Source organism: Lagenorhynchus albirostris, chromosome 6 (assembly GCF_949774975.1).
Source record: "Lagenorhynchus albirostris chromosome 6, mLagAlb1.1, whole genome shotgun sequence".
In the NCBI taxonomy this organism is placed as follows: Eukaryota; Metazoa; Chordata; class Mammalia; order Artiodactyla; family Delphinidae; genus Lagenorhynchus; species Lagenorhynchus albirostris.
Window position 1 is genome coordinate 1,836,097 of NC_083100.1, and position 22,348 is coordinate 1,858,444.

At 50.2% G+C, this 22,348-nt stretch overlaps 1 protein-coding gene across 1 annotated transcript in view; it reads left to right on the forward strand.

Moving 5' to 3' along the window:
• Positions 1-966: 966 nt before the first annotated feature.
• Positions 967-22,348, forward strand: part of HDAC4 (histone deacetylase 4) — a 244,201-nt gene continuing 222,819 nt past the window's right edge. The window contains exon 1 of the mRNA XM_060151668.1: positions 967-1,203. Within this exon, the coding sequence (XP_060007651.1) occupies positions 1,182-1,203 (22 nt within the window). The 5' untranslated portion in view covers positions 967-1,181. The remainder of the gene's footprint in view (positions 1,204-22,348) is intronic.

The following is a 22,348-nucleotide window of genomic DNA, read 5'->3' on the forward strand; positions in this document are numbered from 1 at the left end:
AAACATGCTCATCGCAGCAAAGTATTTAAAAAGTCACTGGTGACGCCATCCCACCGAGGCAGACGCTTGGCGGTGGGAATTCGTGCCCTGGTTTCTTTGGGCTCCTCCTCTGTTAGGTGCCTGTGACCTATGGAAGAGGGTGGTCTTGGGAAGAGGATTTGATGAGCTCGGCTTACAGTACGTGCCACCCTCCCGTCTGGGGACGGACCTGTGATTGGCAGAGCTCATCAGAGCCACCTGGAGTGGGGGAGGAGCAGGTCCTCCCAGGGAGGCGGCAGGCAGCTCCGTCACAGACGCAGAGGGAAACGGCCTTCAAAGCGCTGTTAACCAGGAGTTGTTCATGACATTGGAAAATGCCTGACTGTCGTGTCAGCAAAGGGAATAGGGTGTCCAGCTGTAGGGCTAGTAGCCAGTATGGGCGAAAGGCGAAGAAGGACGGCAAGGAAATGCATCACAGTATTACCAGGTGTTTGCCTCTGTGTCACGGCATCACGATCACCTTTTAAATACTTCCTGTGATGAGCAGGTTTTGCTTTTACGATCAGAAAATGGAAATAAATTGAGGAAATGGTTATTAGGAAGATGGAAACCTGGGGAATGATTTAGGGTGTAAGTGAGGGAAGCTGAATTTAAACTTAAACTCTGAGATTGCCGCTACGTAAAATAGGAATAGTCGGGGATATAGCGAAAATGAAAAAATGTGTGTGTGGGGAGTGGGCTTAAAGTGATTTGTTGTTTAAAACGTTTTCCGTCCTCAGTGTCGAGGTTGTGGCACAGATACGCTGTTACACGTATTTACATACATTTACTAACAAAACGTCCAAGTAGTTTGTACAATTTTCAAATGATGGTTCCATGGATTGTAGAGACGGGGGTGGAGCGTGAATGATTGATTCCGTGCTCCATGTGGTGTCCGGGGGGCCTTTACCTCCTAACCGAAGCCTCCCCTTTCTCTCCCCAGACAGGTCGTCTCCTGAGAGCCCGGGGAGACCCCTGCCCTCCTTTGGATTACTGGGCCCACTACGTGGTCGGCGAGACGGGGAGTTTTCGTGGCCGTGGACCAGCCGTGCGCGTCGCTGGATTTGTATGTGCCGGTGGGACCCTGGGGCTCTTTGGAGCTCCCGTTCATGTGGAAGTTTTGAGCCCTTTTGAATCCCTTAAAGGAGAAGCCGCTGCTCGCAATGAGCTCCCAAAGCCATCCAGGTAAGCGGGGCCCTGGGTCCTCTTGGCGGACGCGCTGCCCTCACAGCTGGTCCTGGGTCTCCCACTGGGTCCTCCATCATGACCGCCGTCGGTTTACGACGGCCCCGAGGGCACAGTAGGCTGCTCTTCGTCTCAGTGGCGGAAGGCTGAGGAGGGCCTCACGGAGACGTGGGGTCCAGCCTCCGCCGGGACCTGCATGCCGACTTGAGCGGCACCCGTTTCTCTGGTGCTTCAGGGAGGTGACGGGTACGCGTCCACTTGCGGTCTTCGTCTCCAGCTGCTCTCTTTCTGGGGGCCGTGGGGGTGGGAGGGCCTCTGGTCCGACTCTGAGAAGAAGCACGATCGGTGCCCATCAGTGGTGGCCAAGGGGCATCGCTCCTGGTGCCCGAGGCTTTTTATTAGGCGCTGCACTAAGCATCTTATGCGCATTGACTCCTCACTAGGCCCTAAACGTCTCCCACCTGGCGGGAAGAAGTGACTTGCCCCAGGTCACAGGGCTAGTAAGTGGCCAAATGGGGCCGGGAGCCACGTTTGCATGGCTCTTAGCTTCAGAAGCGTGTTGCGGACACACGCGTTCGGGGCTCCTCCTCCCCCGTCTCCCCCGTCGCAGAGTCACCGTGCTCGCTCCGACCAAGCTGGGAGCCCTGCCTTGTCCCGCTGCACCGTCCAGCGCAGTGTGGCCTTGGGCCACTTAGCTGTCAGTTGTCCTGAGTCTGCCTGGGCAGGTGCAGGGCATCCTTGAGGCACTGCATCCGTCAGTGCGGCTGTGGGTCCGGCTCAGCAGAGAGGGGCGGGGCTTGGTGTGGTCTCTCCCTTGGGGATTGGCCCCCCCCCCGCACGTTCACACCCCGCTCCTTGGCCTGATCAGAGTTGTCTGAAGCTCCCGAGAGCAGGATTCCCGGTTGTATTTAGGTATGAAGAGGCTTTATTGATTTAAATCGTTCCTGTATTGCTTGATACAAAGTGTCAAACAAAATTCAGTCTGGATGGAAGTGGGTGAGGTAGACCGTGGACTCTCCCTCCCACTCAGAGTTGGGGACATGCCTTTCTCCTGTGTCTGAACAGGTAGGGTGTGTGTGTCAGTTTTAACAGAGTGTAAGCGTTCTGTCTCTGGGGCTCTGTTTTATTTTTCCCGTTTTAGTGCAGTTTGAGCATCAGACAGACTTACTTTTGGTAGCTCGAAGATGGATATTTATGTGGTATATGGCTGCAGCGGTATTTATAACAGCCCCAAACCGGCATCAAACAATTATTATATACATATATTTTGAACATACGCTTCTGTAAGATCTCCACTGGATCAATTCCAAGAGGTAGAATTGCTGGGTTGGTGGGCATGTGCATGTAAAACTTCTAAGGTTACTCTCAAATTGCTCCAGAAACTCTGCCTCAACTTTTCTTAATCGTAGTTTATGAACATAGATACTTTCCTTCATTGGCACCTGCACTAGGTGAATTCAGTCTATTTCATTCTTGTCAGCAGTCTCAGGAGAAATTATTGTTTGAATTTACATTCCTGTACACATGGGGGTACACTGTTTTTGCATGAGCTGCCATAGATGTAATCAGATCTCGTACATGCCACCGGGCATTTGAAGAGAAAGAGTACTCTTTTTCCCCTTATTTTTTTCTTTCTTCTTGTTGTTGTTGGTTTTTTTTTTTTTTGGTCTAAAGAAGTCTCCATGTATACATCAATACTGTATGTAAAGTTTTCTCATTCATAAGTATTACATACAGTTGACCCTCAAACCGCAAGGGGGTCAGGGGTGCCGAGCCTGTCCGCAGTCGACAATCCACGTGTAGTTTATAGTCAGCTCCCTGCATCCACAGCTGGCTCCTCCGTGTCTGCAATTCCCCGTCCGGGAATTCAACCCATCGCGGATGGCGTGGTACCGTGGTACTTACTATGAAAAAATCCACCATAAGTGGTTTGCACAGTTCAATCCCGTGTTGTTCAAGTGTCAAATATATTTATACATAGGAGTATATGTATGTATTTTTTTCTCTATATGTTATTTGTCTATACATATTAAGTGAATTGAGTTATCTAAATCAGTATGGCTTTATCTTTTCTGTCTCCTCGATTTCTAGAGAAATGTGTGCTTTCCATTATGATTCTAGTTTGTAATATTCTTTTTACAAAAAGACCATTTTATGGACCGTTTTTTGGCTTTATGTATTCCAGTGTGTTTTTCAGCGCTAAAAAACTCATGACTGTTATCTCTTGGTGGCCCTGGTCTCTTAACAAAATACAACGTATTTCCCTGTTCTCTTAACAAAATACAATGTATTTCTCTTTGTTTCATGTTTCTTCGCCCCAAAGTTAATCAGTCTCCTAAAAGTATTTCTGCCCTTGGTTTCTTTGGGCTGAGAAACGCTTCTCCACCCACTTTTCTTACCCTCACAAGCCTGGTCCCCGTGAACAGCAGAGATCTAGTTGGGTTTTGCTTTTTTCTCCTTCCCAGAGTCTTGCGTCTCACGTGGGGAGTTCACCTGTGGCTGTTGACTGCCGTCGTGTCCTGCCTGGTGTGTGTGCGTCGTTCTTGACGCTGGAAGCTCTGTCTCTCTCAGTGGGTGGAGCTGGCGAGGCAGGGCTGCCTTGTGGCCTGAGCCTCTTCCCTCCTTTTCCCTCTGATGTAGGGAGTGGTGCGCTTGGGGCCTGAAGCTCTCCTTCAGGGGCCCGCCCTCCTTCCCTGAGCAGCCCCTGGAGCTGCAGCAAGGGACTGCAAACAGTGCTTGCCACCACGAGGGTCCACACGCTGGCCGGTCGGTCGCCCTCCGCCCCCGGCTGCCCTGCTGCTTCCCCTGGGCCGTTTTGGGCTGAGCTGTGGGTCTGCACACCCCCTCCTCCACAAGGCCGTTGCCAGCCTGGGGCGACGGTCTGCTCACCAGTGATGGTTTTCCCATCACTTGGACCCCCTGGGATGTACATTTTCTAGGAAATTCCTCCAGGTTTCTTGTCAGTTGACGCTACTGCTTTCCCACTGTCTAGCCTCGCTGCAAATCCCTTCATGTTTATATTTATCTTTTGTCATTTTAGTGGATTTGAGGGAGGAAGAGAACTAATTAATACTGACTTGTTCAATTCGCTCTTCTGAACAGGCATTTCTCGCCGTTCTCTGTCTTGTCTTCAGCCCGAGCAGACGAGTCCTGTTTCAGTCTCTGCATCCCTGGGACGTGCGGTGCCGGTCTCTCCTGGCCGCGCACCCTCCCTCCCCCGCGGCACCTGGGTGCCTCCTTGTCCCAGCCGCGGCTCTGCCAGCTCCTGTGTGGCCCTCGGCGCCGGGCCGGGGGAGGGCAGCTGCTGTGGGCCCCTCCTCTCGCGCTTGCAGTGCTGGCTGGCTTCGGCCCGATGATAAAACGACCTTTTCATTTGATGTGTAGAATTTTTCTCTCCCCCGTTTGCCTTGAACACTCCCTCTGGTGTTGGGTGAGGTATGCATTATGATTTTATTGCCGTTCTTTCTGAACTTTGCCAGAGCCAGGCCCTGGTTCTCTGACGTAAAACTGTTAACTGTTGGGTTTTATTGCTCTGGATAACTATTTCTAATGATGCGTGCAGCCTGAGGAAAGGGCCTGGCTTGATTTAGTCTAAGAGAACTCTTCTTTGAGAGCAGGAAGAATGAAAAGAGCCTCTGAGATGTTGTGCTTCCTGTCTGCCCCAGCACTCCAAGCCTTTCCCTGCTGGGATGTGCCCAAGCGGTCGGGGGCTACTAGGATGCAGGGCGTCGCTTCGAAGCCGAGTCCCCGGCCGGACTGAGCGACTGTAGACAGTCCGTGGGTCTGCTGGCAGGACAGACACGGGCTCCTTCGTTGCTCCCTCTTCCTTTGTTTTCCTCAGATGAACACTGTAGAGTTCCTTGTGGTTGGACTGTGCTAGGATATGGGGGCCTTGGCTGGCTTACAGGAGAACCAGACGCTGTCGCTCGGCCACCTTTCTGCCACTCCCACCCCGCCCAGTGCAACTCACCTTCTTTGCAGTAACGTTTCTGCCTAGAGCAAGTCTGGAGGAGGGACTGTAAGCCTTAGGGAGCCCCGTACGGAGCCTCCTGGACCTGTGTGTGGGCATCCAAACCACGCCCTCGACGGAGAGCTGGCTGACTGTCATTCAGGTGCCCCATCCCTCCCTGTATCTTGGTAAGAGGCACGTATCGTGTTAAAAACAGGATAACTGTTTTGAGGGAAACTTGTATGTTTCTGATCCGTGTTTTAATTTGGACCATACTCTGATTTCTCAGTATCCTCTTCAATCTGAAATGCCCCGTCCACATACAAGCAGCTAAAAAGTCTGTGTCAACAGTTACTTGGTGATTAATGAGTTTCAACATAGTTTGATTTCTTCAGGCCGTCGTAAAGTTCTAATCCTGTAAGTCTCCCAGGAGAGGCTCTTGGCCTCCGCTGGTCTGAGCTGGAGCCCTGGTATTGCTTTGTTGGATCTCGAGCCTGTTTATTTCAACCAGTTTGGCCACCAAGGGTGTTATATTTTAATATAGAAATGATCTCAGAAAGACACATTTTTATATCATTTAAATTGTGCTTTGCAAGGATTCAGTGTTTCAGGAATGCTGCGAAGTTTTAAGGGGAGAAGTGAATTTTAAGGACTTGCAATTAACACGAAGAAGACATTGATTCTGAGCTGCTGGGGGTGGGTCACGGACCCTGTGCGAGGCCCTGGGCCACAGGAGGAGAGCTGGGGAGCCGGGAGTGGCCTTGGACAAGGCCCGGGGAGGCCCAGGCCTGGGCTTTCGGGAGGCGGGGTGTGGAGCCAGCAGGTGCGGCCGGCAGAGTCCTGGGAGCTTAAGCCAGGAGATGGAGGCTGTGATCACGCCCATCGGAAGACGGGGAGCAGCTGGAGAAGAGCTTGTTCATGACATTTCTGGGAGGCATGGAGAGTCCCCAGCGGCTGCCGGGCCCGGGGTTCTGCGCAGGGAGAGCAGGGAGGGGAGCCGGGTTCCCGAAGTCGTGCCGAATGCAGGTGTCTTGGGGGGACGGCGGGGAGCCTCATTGTTCAGATGGACCCTGGGGTGGGAGGTACTCACGGGCCCCTGGTACCGCCCGCTTCTGCTTTCTCAAGGGCAGGTTCAGAAACACCCTGTGCGTTTCCTGTCTGCGAGCGTCCCCCAGGCTCCTCCGGGCACCCGCGCTGCAGTTGCAGCCCTTGAGTTGTCTTGGCCCCGGATCCTCCACGCCATCATTATCTGGGGCTTAATCAGTCAAGGTTTGTTCTGGAAATCATGGAGACATAACGACTTCTTTTTCAACCTCCTTTTTCAAAAAAAAATTCTCAAATTGTGTTTTGTCTTTTAAAAATCACGAATACTCAGTCGTTATGAAGAGCTCAGAAAATTCACTGTCAATGGAGCATTGATGGTTTGTTTTGGCAATTCTCTGAAAATTCTTATACGGTTTGTGGAACATTTGCATTTATGTCCTGTTTTTCAAAGCCACCATTGTAGAAATGCAAATTTCTGAATTCTGAGATGCTGAATGTTAGATGATTAACGATATTGAAATTTAAGAATGAACTCCCGGTATGTATTTGACATAGAAAGCCCTGTACCAGGATCATTAGAAACCACCGAGCGCAGCTTGTCGGCGGAACAGAAAGGCCGTGATTGAGGCGCCCAGCGGTGGGGACAGGTGGAAGGTGGACAGGTGGGTGCTGGGCGGCCACCCCCAGACTCTGGGCTGTGAAGGGCCGGGGCTGCTCTGTTTAAAAAACCGTAGATGTTTAAAGCTTATAATAGTAACGAATCAACACCAGTTGCTCTCTAACTGCAAGTCAAACTCTGCTGTGCTCTTAGGGGCCCAGAATGAACAGCGACTTGGTTCTGAATTGTGCTTTACGGGTTATCTCATTCATTTTGCGCGACGGCCCTGGGAAGTGAGCTAGAACACTGTTATTCCTGTTCTGTCCATGAGGAACCCAGTCTTGACTGCCATCCAGTGCCCCGCCTAAGGCCAGGTATCTACTCAGAGGCCATCCTGGAACTGGAATCAGTCATCTTCCCTTGAGGGATGTGTGCCCCTCTGCTGGGCAGATGCTGGCCACGCCGGGCCAGTTAGGAATCCATCCTGCTGACCTGCGTGGGGTCCCTGGGCCAGGCCAGACGGAGGCACCGGCCCCCTTGGTACGGTGTGGTTCATGTGAAGAGGGGATGGGCCGGGGGGGCAGGGGTCCCTCAGAAGGGGTGTGTGAGGTCAGGACGTGTGAGCTGAGTGGGGAGCAGGGTAGGAGCTCGCCTGCCCCGTGGAGCACAGAGGCTGAGATGCCCCAGAGGGGCCCGGAGGCGAGAGCTGGGCTGGCAGAGGTGGGAGATGGGAGTGGAGAGGTGTGCGTCGGGGATGGGGTCCTGACCAGGAGGGGCAGCTGTACCCAGGTCCACGCGGGCCCATCCCCTCTCGGTTCCGAGACCCTGTTGGCGTGGAGAAGGGGTATGGGCCTCGCATCCGGGCGCGCGCTCTGTGCCCTCCTGGGACACGTGCTTTGTGTCCCCGTGGTTTAAACGTGCATGGCTTGGCCGTGGCTGAACTTCTTGGCATTTGCAGTGCTCGCAGCATGTCACTATGTATTTCTGAACTTCTTTGAGCTTCTCTTTGCCAGTCCTGAGAGCTGACTGGGGGGCTGGCCGACCAGGTTAATTTGGGAGATTTTGGTTGAAACGTCTCATGTTACTTCCACCTAAGAGCCTTTTATTTGCGTATTTCGTGAGACCATGATAAAAAATGGATACTTCTGGGAAAATTATAATGATCAAGAAAAAACTCAAATGAGGCAAATGACTGTAAACTTTTTAGAGTCATATCTGGCCTTGTGTTTCTACATGGGTTTGCTTTTCCCCACTTAGTAAGGTGCTGGGAATATTGGCCTGTGAGCGGGAGTGCTAAGCAGCGTATGATGGAAAGAGACCTGACTGCGGGATTTTCATGTTTGCCCCCCCTTCCCCCCGCTTCCCACAAAACAAGCGGAAATAGGAGGGATGAACTCGGCCGGAGCCTGGTCTCCGGGCGTGCTCGGCCCAGGTGGGCAGGGAGGTGGCCACTCCCTAGAGGCTGCGTCAGGTTCTGGGTTTTCTGACCGTCTGTTCGGGTCATGAGCTGGGATGGCCAACACTGGCCTCGTCCTGTTGGACTTCAGGCCCTGTGTCCCCCCCAGCCCTTCTCCTCCTCCTGCTCGGCCCAGGGTTCCCGCTGCTGCCGCCTGAATGCAGTGGTCCTGACTCGGAACTGGAACCGTCCAGGCCGCAGCGCAGCTTCAGAGCTTTTGGGATTTTAAGATGAACAGCAGTGTTCGACGTTATAGCCATTATTCTAACTTCTTCTAATACTGTATACTTTTCAAAAGTAGTGGGGAGGCTTATTTAAAAGTGGTATTTTTAAAAATAAAATGCATGCATATCTTACATATGCTTATTTTTACTCCTTTTGCCGTAGCACTCGTAAAGAGTTCTGTAAGGTTGGTGTAAGCATCTTGATGGGAATTACTGAGCGGCCACTAACTGGGGGATTTGTTGTCTGCTCGTAGCTGTGTTCTCCCAGGGCTCACACGTGCTCTCTGATTCTGTATTCTCGTTTGATTTGTTATTGTTAAGAGATTGTCTTTAGACCTTTCACTGAGGGAGCTTTTGTGACTGATGGCAATTTAGTTATTTATTTATTATTATTTTAACATTTATTTATTTATTATTTATTTATTTATGGCTGGGTTGGATCTCCGTTGCTGTGTGCGGGCTTCCTCTAGTTGCGGCGAGCGGTGGCTTCTCTTGTTGCGGTGCGCGGGCTTCTCATTGCGGTGGCTTCTCTTGTTGCAGAGCATGGGCTCTAGGCGCACGGGCCTCAGTAGTTGCAGCACGCGGGCTCGGTAGTTGCGGCGCACGGGCTCTAGAGTGCAGGCTCAGTAGTTGTGGCACACGGGCTTAGTTGCTCCACGGCACGTGGGATCTTCCTGGACCAAGGCTCGAACCAGTGGCCCCTGCATTGGCAGGCGGATTCTCAACCAGTGTGCCACCAGGGAAGCCCCATGCAGTTTATTTTTTTAAACTCTAAACTCTTAGGCCATTTTGGAGAAGATTGCTCCTTACAATGTAATTGTTCAAGGTGCGGAAGCCAAGAGAATGCCTCACGTTTTAAGGGCTAAAGGTTCTGTCAATATTTTGACTTGTTTGCATTCATAGCCAAGTTTATTCCTTTTTAAGTGCAGTCTATGAATTTTCCTAGGCAGTCCTTTGTAGAAATTGAACTTTTGTTACAACTGTGTCTCTCATCGACTTGTTGATTCAGTAGGATTTGTGTGATGCTGTTGGAGTTCTAAGAGAATTCCATGGAATCTGTTCCTAACACCGGTTTTCTGGACTTTGTATGAAGAGCCCTTTCTAAGCCGTTCGCGTCTGTTATGCTGAGTGTACTTAGTGGCAGTTCCTCCGTGTTGGACGGTGTGATTCGGAATTCCCTGTGCTCCTCATTTTCACGTTCATGTTGAGTTAATCCAAATCAGGTCTGATTGACTGCTTCTTACAGCCCTGCCCCCCTCACCAGGGTCTGACCCAGAGAATGCAAACCCGCTTGCTGTTCTTTGGTGCCCAAACAGCCGTCCATCCCCGTGCCGCAGTCTTTGCCCAAAAACACCTGCAGTCTCCACGTGGCTCTTCATCCACACCAGTTGCCTGGGCCCGGGGAGCTGACGGCTTTGTTTGTTTCAGTCTCACTTGAAAGGATCAGGGGACGGGAGGAAGGCGGGGTCATTGATCTCTTTCTTTGGTGCCAGTACACAGAAAGGGTTTTTAGAAACTTCGAGAAGGTGCTGGGCAGGCATGGAGGGTGGAGGCATGGAGAGCAGAGGTTTTCACTGGGAAGTTTTAGCAGAAGCCGGAGATGAGGACCTTTGTGTTTTGTGGTGCCGGAGCCTCTGTACATGTTGCAGTCGAGTCACTGATGGTGACGTGGTGGTGAGGAAGGTGGTGGAGAAGGGGAGGTCAACATCGCATCGGAGATATTGATGACGGGTGACCATGGGCACCCGTCAGCTGTCGATGAGCCCCGTTTTTCGAGTGACAGGGACGAGGTCGTGGCTGCTGAAGAGGGGACCAGATCGGCAGTGGCCTTCCTCTCTGGTAGGCTCCTTGCCGTGGGTCTAACGCTCTGGAGTGGAGGCGGTGCGTGCGGAGTGGCTGCAGCCTGGCGGATTTGCACGTGGGCGTCCTCATCAGTGGGGTCCTTGTCGTGGGCAGCCCTGCATCTTCGCAGGTGATGCTTCAGCATAGGAGGGTGGTTCTTTTCTAAATACGGGTTTGGGTGTCAGTGTCCTTGAAGACTTTTTGGTAGGAGGTGTTGTCTCCAGTTCATCAGCTCCAACGGGAGGGTAAGGAGCCAAGGCCATTGCTGGCTGGAGGGACACAGGGCAGATCTGAACTGTGTGCACAGGGGAGCTGGCCTGGAAGCGCTGAGACCCCACTGTGGGTTTTCTGTCCCAAGGAGCCCAGCCTTTAGGACACACACCAGCTGGGATCTGCGTGGCTGCCTAGGGGTTCCGTTCGGCCGTCCCCACGGGGGCCTTGGGCCTCTGAGAACAGTCCAACTGTCTGTCTGCTCTTCTGGGATTTGGTTCCCTTTTGTTATTCCCCCATCATCCGTAGCGTTTTGTAAAACGTTCTTTCTCCTGGTGGCGTGGAAAGGCAGGGCTGGCCCCGCTGGCAGGTGAGTGGCATAGGTCGGCCTCTCGGGGCCTCACCGGGCACAGCCGGCTTTCACGGGAGGGCCGGGAGGGGTCCTGGAGGTCGGGGAGCAGCAGTGCCTGGCAGGTGACGAGCTGCTGTGTGGGGCTGGGAGACCCCAGGCCCTGGACGTGCTGCAGAGGGGGACCCAGGGCGTGGTTCCCACTCTTGTCTGTTCCGTGTTCAGGCGTCCAGTCCCTTCCTGTCCCATCTCAATACCTCATGCTCGACTGGCCAGCACCTCTGTCCAGGGTGAAGCTCACGTGGCCAGGTGGCCCTGGCCTGAACGGAGACCTGACTTGTTGGGGTCTCAGCTGGGCTTTCTTTGAGCTCCCTGCGGGGCCAGAGGACCTGGTGCCCGTGAACCAGGGGGCAGGGTGTTTCTTCATGTTCGTAGGTGCTCTGATTTCTCTTGACGTTACGTGGCTCCTGTTACGGGTGGATGTGGTGACCGATTGGCGTGGATTCGGCGTCAACGATTGTGGTTCCAAAGGAGATGCTGTTCTTAATGACTTTCCCAGGAGATTCTGGGGGACCCTGGGCCGCGTGTGACCCTATGGGCTGAGTCTGCTCTGGCTGAGGTATATGGTTTCCAACATCAATATTATCTGTGGGAAAAAAAGCAATTTGGGTCTTTCTCAAGTTGCTTAACTTGTCCGAGAGAACATTATACTAGCGTTTCTCAACAATTTCCAGTTCTGAAACGGTTGGGCTGCACTGGGGGTGGGCAGGGGGAGGCTGGCTTAGCCACTGGGCAGAGGCAGCTGTGTGTCCACAGTACGTTCTTGCTGGAAACAAAACTCTACCACTGGGGAGCTGAGACTCCGCTCCTGGTAGACCCTGGGCGGGTGCAAGAGCCGCTAGGCCTGCCCCCCATGACCTGAGAATCCTGCTCCAGAATCTTCCATCGGTGGCTTTGAATGCTCTTCGTGGTGAGTCTCCCTTTTGCTCTGGATGCTTCTGGAATCTTCTGGGTGGACTGGGCTCAGAATCTCACTGAATGCAGTGGTCCCTGTCACTTCTAAAGTATAGTCATTAAAATCCAGGGACCTCCCGTGACAGCTGCGACAGATTTAGGAAACTGCCGGAAAAAGTGTGACATTTCCTCGTATTTTATAGAGTGAAATTTCACTGCTGGTTCTGCATCTAAACATTCAAAATTCAAACAGACTTCGAACTTCGAATGCAACCTTGTTATTTAGCAGCACATGGGTTAGAAAGTTCATGCTGTTTGATGTCTACTCCAGTCCTGGGTGGGGGAGGGGGTGGGCAGGTGAGGGTCAGCCTGGAGAATCACGGAATTCCAGGTGGGAATTCCAGTGGGAGCTGGGGCCTGCTCGGGTGAGAGGAGGGGTGATGGGCCAAGCAGAGGGAGGTGAGGGAGAGGAAGCCCCCAGGCCTCTGGGACACACCGGCTCTGGGTTGCACGGGAGGCGCCCCGGGAGGTCACAGAGCAGTTTGCTTGGGGAACAAGGTAAGACGTGTGTGGCTGGGGGCGTGGCCCACCCCGCGGAGAGCTGAGACTTCACCCCGCTCCTCCTCGGCCCCTGGCTGTTCTTTGTGAGCAGCCTGGGCACCTGGTCGGGGGTGGGATGGAGACGCAGCTTCCCCAAGGCCATGGGTGCTGTGGAGGCGTGCCCTTCTGCAGCCCTCCTTGGACTTCCGGGCCAGAGTCACACAGAGCCATCTCTGGTTCTTCCTCTCCAAGCCTGGCCCCTGGGATGAGACATCTGAGCGGTTCCCTCCCCTCTGTCGTTTTCCTTTCCCCCTGCAGAGATAGCAGTGCAGGAAAACAAGCCAGCACTCCTCGTCCTTGTGATTTGTCACTTATCCCGAGCCTGGGCTGGGTCCAAGCTGCTCTTGTATTCCTCTGGGGCCGGGTCTGCAGCCCTGGGCTGAAGCGCTTGTCCTGCCGGGCTCGTGCTGTTCCTGGAAAGCCGGGGCCGTGGGGTGCGTCCTGTCTCCTCTGTCGCCATCTGTTTGGGAGCAGAAGTTGGCTCTGGGCGGCCGGCGGATGTGCTGCTCATTCATCCTCATTCTGGGAAGTAGGTGGGGACTCCCAGGAAAGGACGAGCCAGGAGACGGCAGACCCGGCACAGCCCATCTGACTCGGTTGCTAATCACCAAGTGTGTAGTTAAGATGGAAGCACTGGCTTTTTCCTTGTCTGCCAAACTTAGGCCTCACTTTGTTTACTCTGATGAGTCCTGATTTCTTCCCTTTAGAAGACAGGTAACCAGCTTCCAGTGGAGTTTTCCATTGATGCGGCTCCTGTGGGTGAGACGGCACGGGGAGGCGGGAGGGGGGTGGGGTGGGGAACGCTGAGTTGTGCTGGCGTCGGTTCAGGCACAGCCGACACTGTCAGCCTTCCCAGGCCTGGAGTGTGTATCGTGCCGCTGAGGCCAGTGGAGGCCCCAGGTGCACCTGATGGCGGTGTCTTCGGAGAACTGCTGTTTGCCCCACCCCCTCGGGGCTCTTTGTGTGACAGCTCGCTGTTCGGTACAACTGGTGCAGTGGAATGAGGGTGTGTTCATTCTAGGCTGTGAATTTCAAATACATTTGTGTATATGCAGAATGGCGCTTTACCCGTGGGATCTTCCTGCCCTGTAAACCCAGTCTCAGCATGAGAAAGACATCCGTTTCCAGGAGAGGCGTACCTTCTGATAATCCCTGCCCAGCCCCGCGAGCCTGTCAGGGCCGTCTGAGAAGCTGTCACCGCCCAGGGGAGCCTGAGGAGACTTGAGGACTGAATGCAGCGTGGGGTCCTGGGTGGGACCCTGGGGTGGAGAAAAGACATCAGGGGAGACAAGGGGATCTGAAGCAAGTGGTGACCTTAGTTAATAACCCTGTATCAGTATAAAGAATGGAATCATGCCATGTGCAGCAACAGGGATGGACCTAGAGATGATCACCCTAAGTGAAGTGAGTCAGATCAAGAAAGACAAACATCCTCTGACATCACTTAGGTGTGGAATCTAAAATAGTGACACCAATGAACTTATCTGTAAAACAGAAATAGACTCACAGACAACAGTCTTGTGGTTACCAGAGGGGGAAGGGGGGGGCAGGGATAAATTAGGAGTTTGGGAGTAACAGATACACACCACTATTGACAAAATAAGCAACAAGGACCTACTGTATAGCACAGGGAACTCTATTCAGTATCTTGTAATAACCTATAAGGGAAAATAATCTGAAAAAGAATAGATATGTATACATGTGTAACTGCATCACTTTGCTGTACACCTGAAACATTGTAAGCTAACTATACTTCAGTGAAGGATATATGTATATATCAGTATAGGATGTACCGTAGTGGTGTCAGATGTTACTAACAGCAGAAGCTGAGTGCAGTGGTTGTTGGTGGAGTACATAGGAACTCTGTACCGGCTACTCAATTTGTAATAAAGTCTATTGATAAACTTTGAACTAAAAAAAATAAATCTGTACATATTCTCTCTTGCTCAGTCTCTATTTATGAATGATAGTATACTGTAGATACTTAGGCACCCAGCTTTTAAATTTTTTTCATTGGGGGATTATTCTAAATTAGTACACACCAGTTTCCTATTCTTTTATGGTTGTACGTGGATGTGATATCATTCATTCAACAAGTCACTCTTGGTGGAACCTGGGTTTTGTTTCCAGCCTTCCCACTGTTGCTGCCCCAGACAGTGCTGCCTTGAGGGTTCCCATTCCTAAGTGGACTTTACTGGAGTGTGATAGGCATCTTTTTCTAGATGCACAAACCATCAGTGCTTAGCTTGAATTATGACAAGAGGAAGACACCTGTGACTGCTACACAGAGCGAGAAGAGGAAGACCCCCGGCAGCCCAGCAGCCTTTACGGGGCCCCTCCCCTGCCCCCGGGAATCTCCTTTCCAGCTTCTGACACCTTGGATTAGTTTTTCCTGGTTTTGAACTTTATATTAATGTAGCCACAGAACATTTACTCTTTCTGTTTGGCTTCTTTCTCTCAACAATATGTTTGTGAGATTTACTGAGGTCACGTGACCCAGGGTTGTTTGTTCATTTACCTGGGTGTGTAACATTTCCTTGTATGAACAGATCACAATTGATCTATTCAATTGTTGATGACACCTGGGTGGTTTCAGGCCGGGGTTTTTACATATAATGCTACTGTTACATTCTCGAGTGTCTGCTGGGCCACATTTCTTTTGATAAGGTATGTGTGGGCCAAACAGATTCTCAGATTTCTCCTACCAGTTTACACTCTGAGAGACCCACTGGCTGCACCCTTGCTGGTGCTTGGGACGCTCATTACTCTTTGTTCTGGCCACTGTGACTTACCTCGTATTTCCCCTATTACCGAAGCTGCTGAGCATCTTGTCGTATGTGTATCAAACAGCGAGATATCCTTTCTGGTGAAGTGCCTGTTTAAGTTTTTTGCTCATTTAAAAACTTGGATTGTCTTTATTTTTTCTCCTGATTGGTAGGAGTTATTTTTATAGGAGAGAGATGAGTCCTTTGTTGGTTATTTCCTTGGATGCCTTCTCTAAGTCTGTGGGTTGCCTCTTCACTTTCTTAATGATGCTCTTTGATGAACAGATGTTCTTAATTTTAACACAGTCCAACTACTGGTCATTTTATTTATGCCTGCTTGAATGCCATGGAGATAGTCTATTATCTTCTAGAAGCCTCATTGTTTTACCAGGTGGGTCTATGGTCTACCTGGAATTGATGTTTTAAAAAAATACGATGTGTGGTAATAACTGAGGGTTAATTTTCCCATTTGGATAGTCAGTTGGCTCAACAATTCGTTAAACAGCTCTGTCCTTTCTCCACTGCTCTGTGATTGATGCCACCTTGTCCTCAGTCATGAACATACATCTGGGTCTGTTCCTGGCCTTAATCTGTGTGCCAGTGAACATGGTCATAACTAACGGAGCTTTATAATTAGTTATAACAGCTGGTAATGTGCGTCCTCCAGCTTTTTTTTTGATCATTTTAAAGACTGTCTTGGTTTTTCTTGGCCCACTGCATTTCCATATGAATTTTAAAATCAGCTTTTCAATTTCAACAGCATAACTACTGGGATCTCGATTGGGACTGCATTGATTTGCATATAAAATCAGTTTATTTGAATCTCCCAATCCATGAATATGATATTGCTTTCTATTTGTTTGGGTCTTCTTTAATTTCTTCTGTAACATTTTTTGTAGTTTTCAGTGTAGAATTCTTTCATTTCTTTTGTTAGGTTTACTTCTAGGCATTTTTTGGGATGCGTTTTAAAATTTTTTATTTTTTTTGTTTGTTTGTATTTAGAAATACAATTAATTTTTGGGTAGCCACTTTGTAAGCAGCTTTTAGACTTGGCTTATTACTATACTAGTTCGTAGATTCTTTGGGATTTTTATGTATCCTGTCTGTGGATAGTAGACATTTTATTTTTGTTGCTAATTTTTAAAACTTTTATGTGTTTTTCTTGCTTTATTGCATTGTCTAGGACCTTCAGTCAAATGTTAAACAGAATTGGTGATTGTGAACATCTATGTCTTATTAGAATATCAAGGGAAAATTTGGCAACATTTCATCGTTATGTATGAAATTTGCTATAGGTTTCCTATAATAGTCTTTATCAGACTAACGCAGTGCTCTTCTATTCCTAGTTTGCTGCATTCTCTCACGAGTAGGTGTTAAGATATTAGGCTGCACCATATGGTGTGCAGATATTTGATCTTTTTCAGTCTACAAAAGTGGCACTTTCATTTGGTTCAACTTAATATACTTTGTTCTGCATCTGTTAATCAAATGATTTTTCCCCTCTGTTTGATTAATGTGATGAATTTTCTTGAATGCTTTTTGAATGTCAACCAGCCGTACATTTCTTAGTAAATCCAACTTGGTTCTAATATATTCTTCTTCTTTTATACTACTGCATTCATTTTGCTTATATTTGGCTTAATTTTTTTCATCTAAATTCATGAGTGAGATTGGCCTGTGGTTTTCTTTTCTTGAAATGTCTTTGTTAGGTTTTAATATGAAGGTTATACTGGCCTCTTAAAATGGAATGAGATTATCCTCTTTTTTATTCCTAGAGTTGGCAGAGTTTTTCTTTAAAGAGTCAGATGGTAAATATTTTAGGTTTTGTGGAACACATATGGTCTCTGTTGCCTATTTTTCTTCTTTTTTTTTTTAACAATCATTTAAAAATGTAAAAACCAGTCTAAATTAGCAAATTGTACAAAATGAGGCCACAGATTGATTTGGGCCATTGTTTGCTGACCCCTGTTGGATTCTCTTGAAGAGTTTATATAAGGTTGATGTTGTTAATTTCTTTTTTTTAAATATCTGGAAGAACTCACTGGCAAACCTACATTGGCATTTTCTTTGTAGGAAGATTTGTAAATTACACCACCAACTGACGTAGGACTATTCAAATTTTCTATTTTTTCTCGTGTCAGTTTTGATGTGTTTAGTTATTCTCAGAATTTTTTTCATTCTATCTAAAATTTCAAATGTATCGATACAGTTTTTAAAATACTCTCTTGTTATCTTTTACTGTTTGTAGGATTTGTACTGACATCTTTTTCATTCATATTGTTTGTTTTTTTTCTCTTTTTCCCCTCTGGACTTGCTAGGATAGTTGTATTCATATTTTTAAACAACCATATTTGATTTTCTTGATTCTACTGGATTTTTAAAAACTCAATTTCTGATCTTATTGCTGTTATTTCCTTTTATTCTCTGGGCTTACTTTGCTTTTACTTTTAGCTAATTGAGGTAAATATTTAGGTTATTGAATTTTTTTTTCAGATGTTCTTCTTTTGTAATACATGCACTTAAGGTTATGATTTTCACCTATGCGTGACTTTGCTGGGTTGCACAGGTATTTAAATGTCATTTTTCATTATAATTCGGTTTAGAATAACATCTGATTTCTTCTTTGACCCATGGGTTATTTTATTTCTTTATTTAAGACTTTTGTGAATTTCTTAGTATTTTGCTTTTGTTATTGACTTCTACTTTAATTTCACTGTGGTCACAGAATTTACTGTATATAATTTCAATTTTTGAAAATTCTTTGAGTTTTGCTTTATCATTATATGGTCAATTTTATAAATATTTTATATATTTGAAGAGGATATGTCAATTAAGATTGTCCGTTCTGTATATGTCAAGTCAAATTTATTAATCATGATGCTCAGATCTTCTGTTACTTTACTGATTTTATTGTCTGCTTTCTCTCTCAGTTACTGGGAATATTTTAAAATCCCTTTTTGTAATTGTGGATTGGTATTATTTCTCATTTTAGTTGTCGGTTTTTGCTTTTGTGTATTTTGAAGCTATTTTAAGCCCGTGCAAATTTAGAACTTTATACTTTCTTGTTGGAATAACCACCATTTTATTATGAAGCGTCTGATTTCAGTTTCCCTGAGGGCCGGTCTTCCCCTTGTACTTACTCCTAGTATGTAAGGATCTCAGCTGGGAGCCCCGGGTGTTTACGTGAACCATCCCCCTTGGCAGGCTCTGAACCCATTTCATGTCCCAGGGTTGGCTTCTCACCCTCCTGGTGGAAGCTTATATGTCAGCAAATGCCTTTCGGGGGAAAATGGACTCAAAATACGCCCTCCTCTCTCTTTCCTTCTCTTGTTTTGGCCCGTCAAGTCCTGGCTGCCTTGGAAGCTCTCTGACTCCAAAGCCTTCATAGTACCTACATATGTTTTTCACGTTAACCAGTCTGCTGCAGCGTTGGCCCGACATGAGCTAGTTTGCTGTAGCCAAAGTGGAAGATGAGGTTTACTTATTGGTGCCACGTAATGTGTGTAAGGTTTCCCGGGTGACTGTCCGGGTTTGCGCTGACCTTTACATTTCAGTGAAACAACTGCTGGGCGTATTTTAAAGTGGACTGAAACATACCTGCAGCCTCTAGCTGCTCTTGTAGCACTTTTCCTCGGATATTTTATGAGGTGATGGATGTCGCATCTTACAAATGTCAAGTGCCCCTATCTGAATGCAGCGCACTCGGGGAGCGCCTTCCTGCCAGTCTGCCTTCTCCTCCTCCTCCCCTTGGTTTTCACCAAGTTGTTTTCCCTCCAATGTGAATGAAAAATTCATTCTAGATTTAGCTTGAGAAATATTTTGTAGGACATTGCCTTTCATGCCATTAATGTTATGACTACACCAGCAGTGGTTTCCCCGCTCGGCAGAGCAGAGCTGAGACGCAGCACCAGATCTCTCTTGGCCTCCTTTTCATCATGTGTCAAGGGGGGGCGCGGGCGGTATTAAATGATATTTTAGTTCCTTCTGCCTCTGAGATTCCATGATTCTCACATTCACGTGGCAGTCAAGGCTGGAAAGGTTGGAAGTAAGCCACAGGTCAGCAAATAACTGCCTGGGAATTTTTATATGTAGGGGCAGGGGTGTAAGACAGCTTCTCTTCTTTAATGGCTTTTTGGGGCCGGGGGAGGCTGTGGGTGGAATCTGCTTTTCCACATTAAAATTTACCTCTTCTGTTTTGTAACCCATGCTTTTCATATAATATAGTCAGGTTATAAATGCCATGTTTGGTTTATAACATTTGGTTTATAACAAAGAAGTACATTTTATTCCTATAGTTGCTAATTTAAATCACTTAAAAATAAATATGATTTTACCTGCAAATAATTGAATTACAGGGTGCTAGTTTTAAGGAAGCCAGCGTTTTCCTCCCCACAGGAGGTGAGGCTCTATGACCATCTCAAACAGCTTTGCAGTCAAACAGTTATTTTGCCTTTCTGGAATGCGAGTCCTCCCTAGAGATAGCAAGTGCGGATTAGCGGACGTGGGAACCCTTGCCCCTCCTCGGGGTTAATGGCAGTCCGTGTCTACTTTGTGGTGGAGAACAGACACCTGGAAGGGTGACTGAGTGTGGTGGTCACAGAGGGCCAGAGCCCAGGCAGACCTGCGTGGCTACGCTCCTCCTGGTGGCCTCCTGCAGCCCTGGATGCCCAGCACGGGCGCCGAGGCCCGTATCCGGGCAGCTGGTGAGGGCCCCCTGTGGTCCTCGTTCAGGCCCTGGGAACCAGGCGGGATGTGCCACTTCCGCTGGTCAAGGTGGCTCCTGCCCTCGCGGGAACTCCCCCCTTGCCGTGGCCTCCTGGGGTGCCTCGTCCAGGTCCCCGGAGTCCCCACAAACAAGCCTCCACGTGTGGTCTGGGAGGTGCCGAAGCCAGCGCCCATGGTGGCGGGTGACACGCCATCGTGACACGGGGGGGCTTCGCTGGAGGGGTTGGCAGTTGGTAGGTCGTTTGTTCGTGAAGGGGCGGTGGTGCCTTCCGGGTGGCAGCACGGCAGTGGCCTGGCTGCCCTTGTCCCTCTCACTGTCCCCACCACAGCCGGAAGGATGGCAGCACTTGGGTGACAGGGGGGCCCGAGTCGGGGCCCGGTACGCCGCACTCAGGCCCTCACAGCATCCTTCTGCCAGCTCCGCTCTGCTCTGTGTGTGGCCTCTGGCAGTGGGCTGTGGGGACGCAGACCCTGGCCCTCCCTGGGTGGCTGGCGCCCCTCCCTCTGCGCTTGGCTTCTCTCTGAGGGTTGAGGACCTGCGGAGAAGAAGCTTTGGCCCCGGGGGTGGGGTGGGGGAGGATTAACAGAGGCAGGTGTGCAGCCCGGTCCCGTGTGCGCGTGTGCCCGGGATGGGAGCGGTCGTCCTCATCAGGGCACCCAGAGCCCTCGGGGGCCCAGCGCCCAGCCCGGAGCATCTGGCAAGTTTCACTTTAGTCACCCTTGTCAGACTCAGGCCCTTTTTGATAAACATAAATACCCTGTGTCTTTTAGTGTTTAAAACTTCAGAACAGCTGACATCATTTCTCAAAGCAGATTCCAGCGAGGGTGTTCGCATGTCAGGCCAGCGGCCTCCCATCCCCCAGCTAGAGCCAGCTGCCCGCCTGGACCAAACCGTCCCAGGGCACGGGCGGCCCAGAGAGGGGCTGTGAGCTGCCGGGGAGCCCAGCGAGAGGAGGGGCACAGAGAGGTCCGCGGGACGGGGGCTGGTGTGGCCTCGCTCCCCCTGCCTGCCTGGGCGCACGACTCTCAGGTCCGCAGGAAGACCTGCTGCACTGAGACCAGGGACCAGGGCCAAACGTGTGTATTTGAACGTTTTTCTCTTTGGTGATAGGATCGTAAGGTGTAAAACCCACCTCTTGAGAAAGGCATTTTGCCAACATGACAAGCTCTGAATGGGAGAACCCGCTGCAGGCTCTGCTTAGCCAACAGCGGTCTACTTGGATGTCAGGATGCGGCCTTCCGGAGTGCCTGGGCCCAGAGAGGCCGGTGCGCAGCCCTGCTTCTGTCTGGGGAGAAGTGGCTAGTGGTGGGCAGGGCCAGCCACGCAGCAGGACTCTCCACCCGGTGCCGGGGCCCTTGGTTTCCCTGCCCGTGAGCTCCGCCCAAGCTTGACGCTGTGGCCTGTGGGTGCTGGGTGGGCTGCTGCTCCCTGGCGGCCCGGGGCCTGGAAGAAGAGCTCAGCTTGCAGTCTCAGCCCATCAGGCAGGGCGGCGGCTGCCAAGTGGTTTCTTAAAAAGAATCCCTCCCCCCTGGTTAATTTCTGGCACGCAGCGCAGCGTCGGGGAGCTCTTGCGTCAGTAAATCGTCATAAACCCTGCGTTGTCTGGAGGCGACATAAACAGCAAGCCCAGCGCCACCGCTCCTGACACCCGGCCAGCTCAGGCCACTGTTGGAACTGCAGGGGGGGCGGCTGGAGGAGAGGAGCCAGCACCTCTGTGCTCGTGGCGAGGCCCTTTCTCCGAGGGCACCGAGCTCCACAGACGCACGTTCTGTTGTTGAGGCGTGTGCCGGGCACACACGTGATCTAGGCACTGGAATGTTTGTGTTTCTTCACCCCGTTCTTCTGTCTTATTGACACGACGGCTTCATCATCAGGAATATTTACCTCCCTCCAGTGGGTCGTCTGTGTGTGAGGTTTCAGGGCGTCATTTCAGCCTCTCTGAAACCCTCACCCTTCGGATCCTAAGGCTTCCTGTAGCGTTCTATAAACCTCATTCTAAGGCGTTTTCATCGGCACTAGAGATCTTCTGAGAGTCCCTGGGCTGAATTCATCCTGATGTTCTTTTCGTGGAGCCCTTTTCAGCTGGGGTGCCCCGGCAGTGCTCCTCCTGTGTCATCAGAAGGGGCCGGAAACAAAGGAAATGCTGTCCCCAGTCCCCGGTTTACTCGCTGGCGGGCTCGGGCCTGTGTCACGGCTCCTCCGGGCTTACTAGAAGAAAGCGCTTGAGCCCCCAGTTTTTTCATGGGTGACTCGGGCAGTTGGCCGATAATATTTGAGCCCTGCTACAGGTGGGCGATGCAAAAATCGTGGCCTCCAGGAAGTCTTCAGGGAGCTCGCATCCCTAGTGGGCACGTGAGAGGATGGCTTGGGAAGGCGGCAGCCGCTGAGGGATGTGCAGTGAGGGGTCCGATGGACAGGCCTGGGGTGG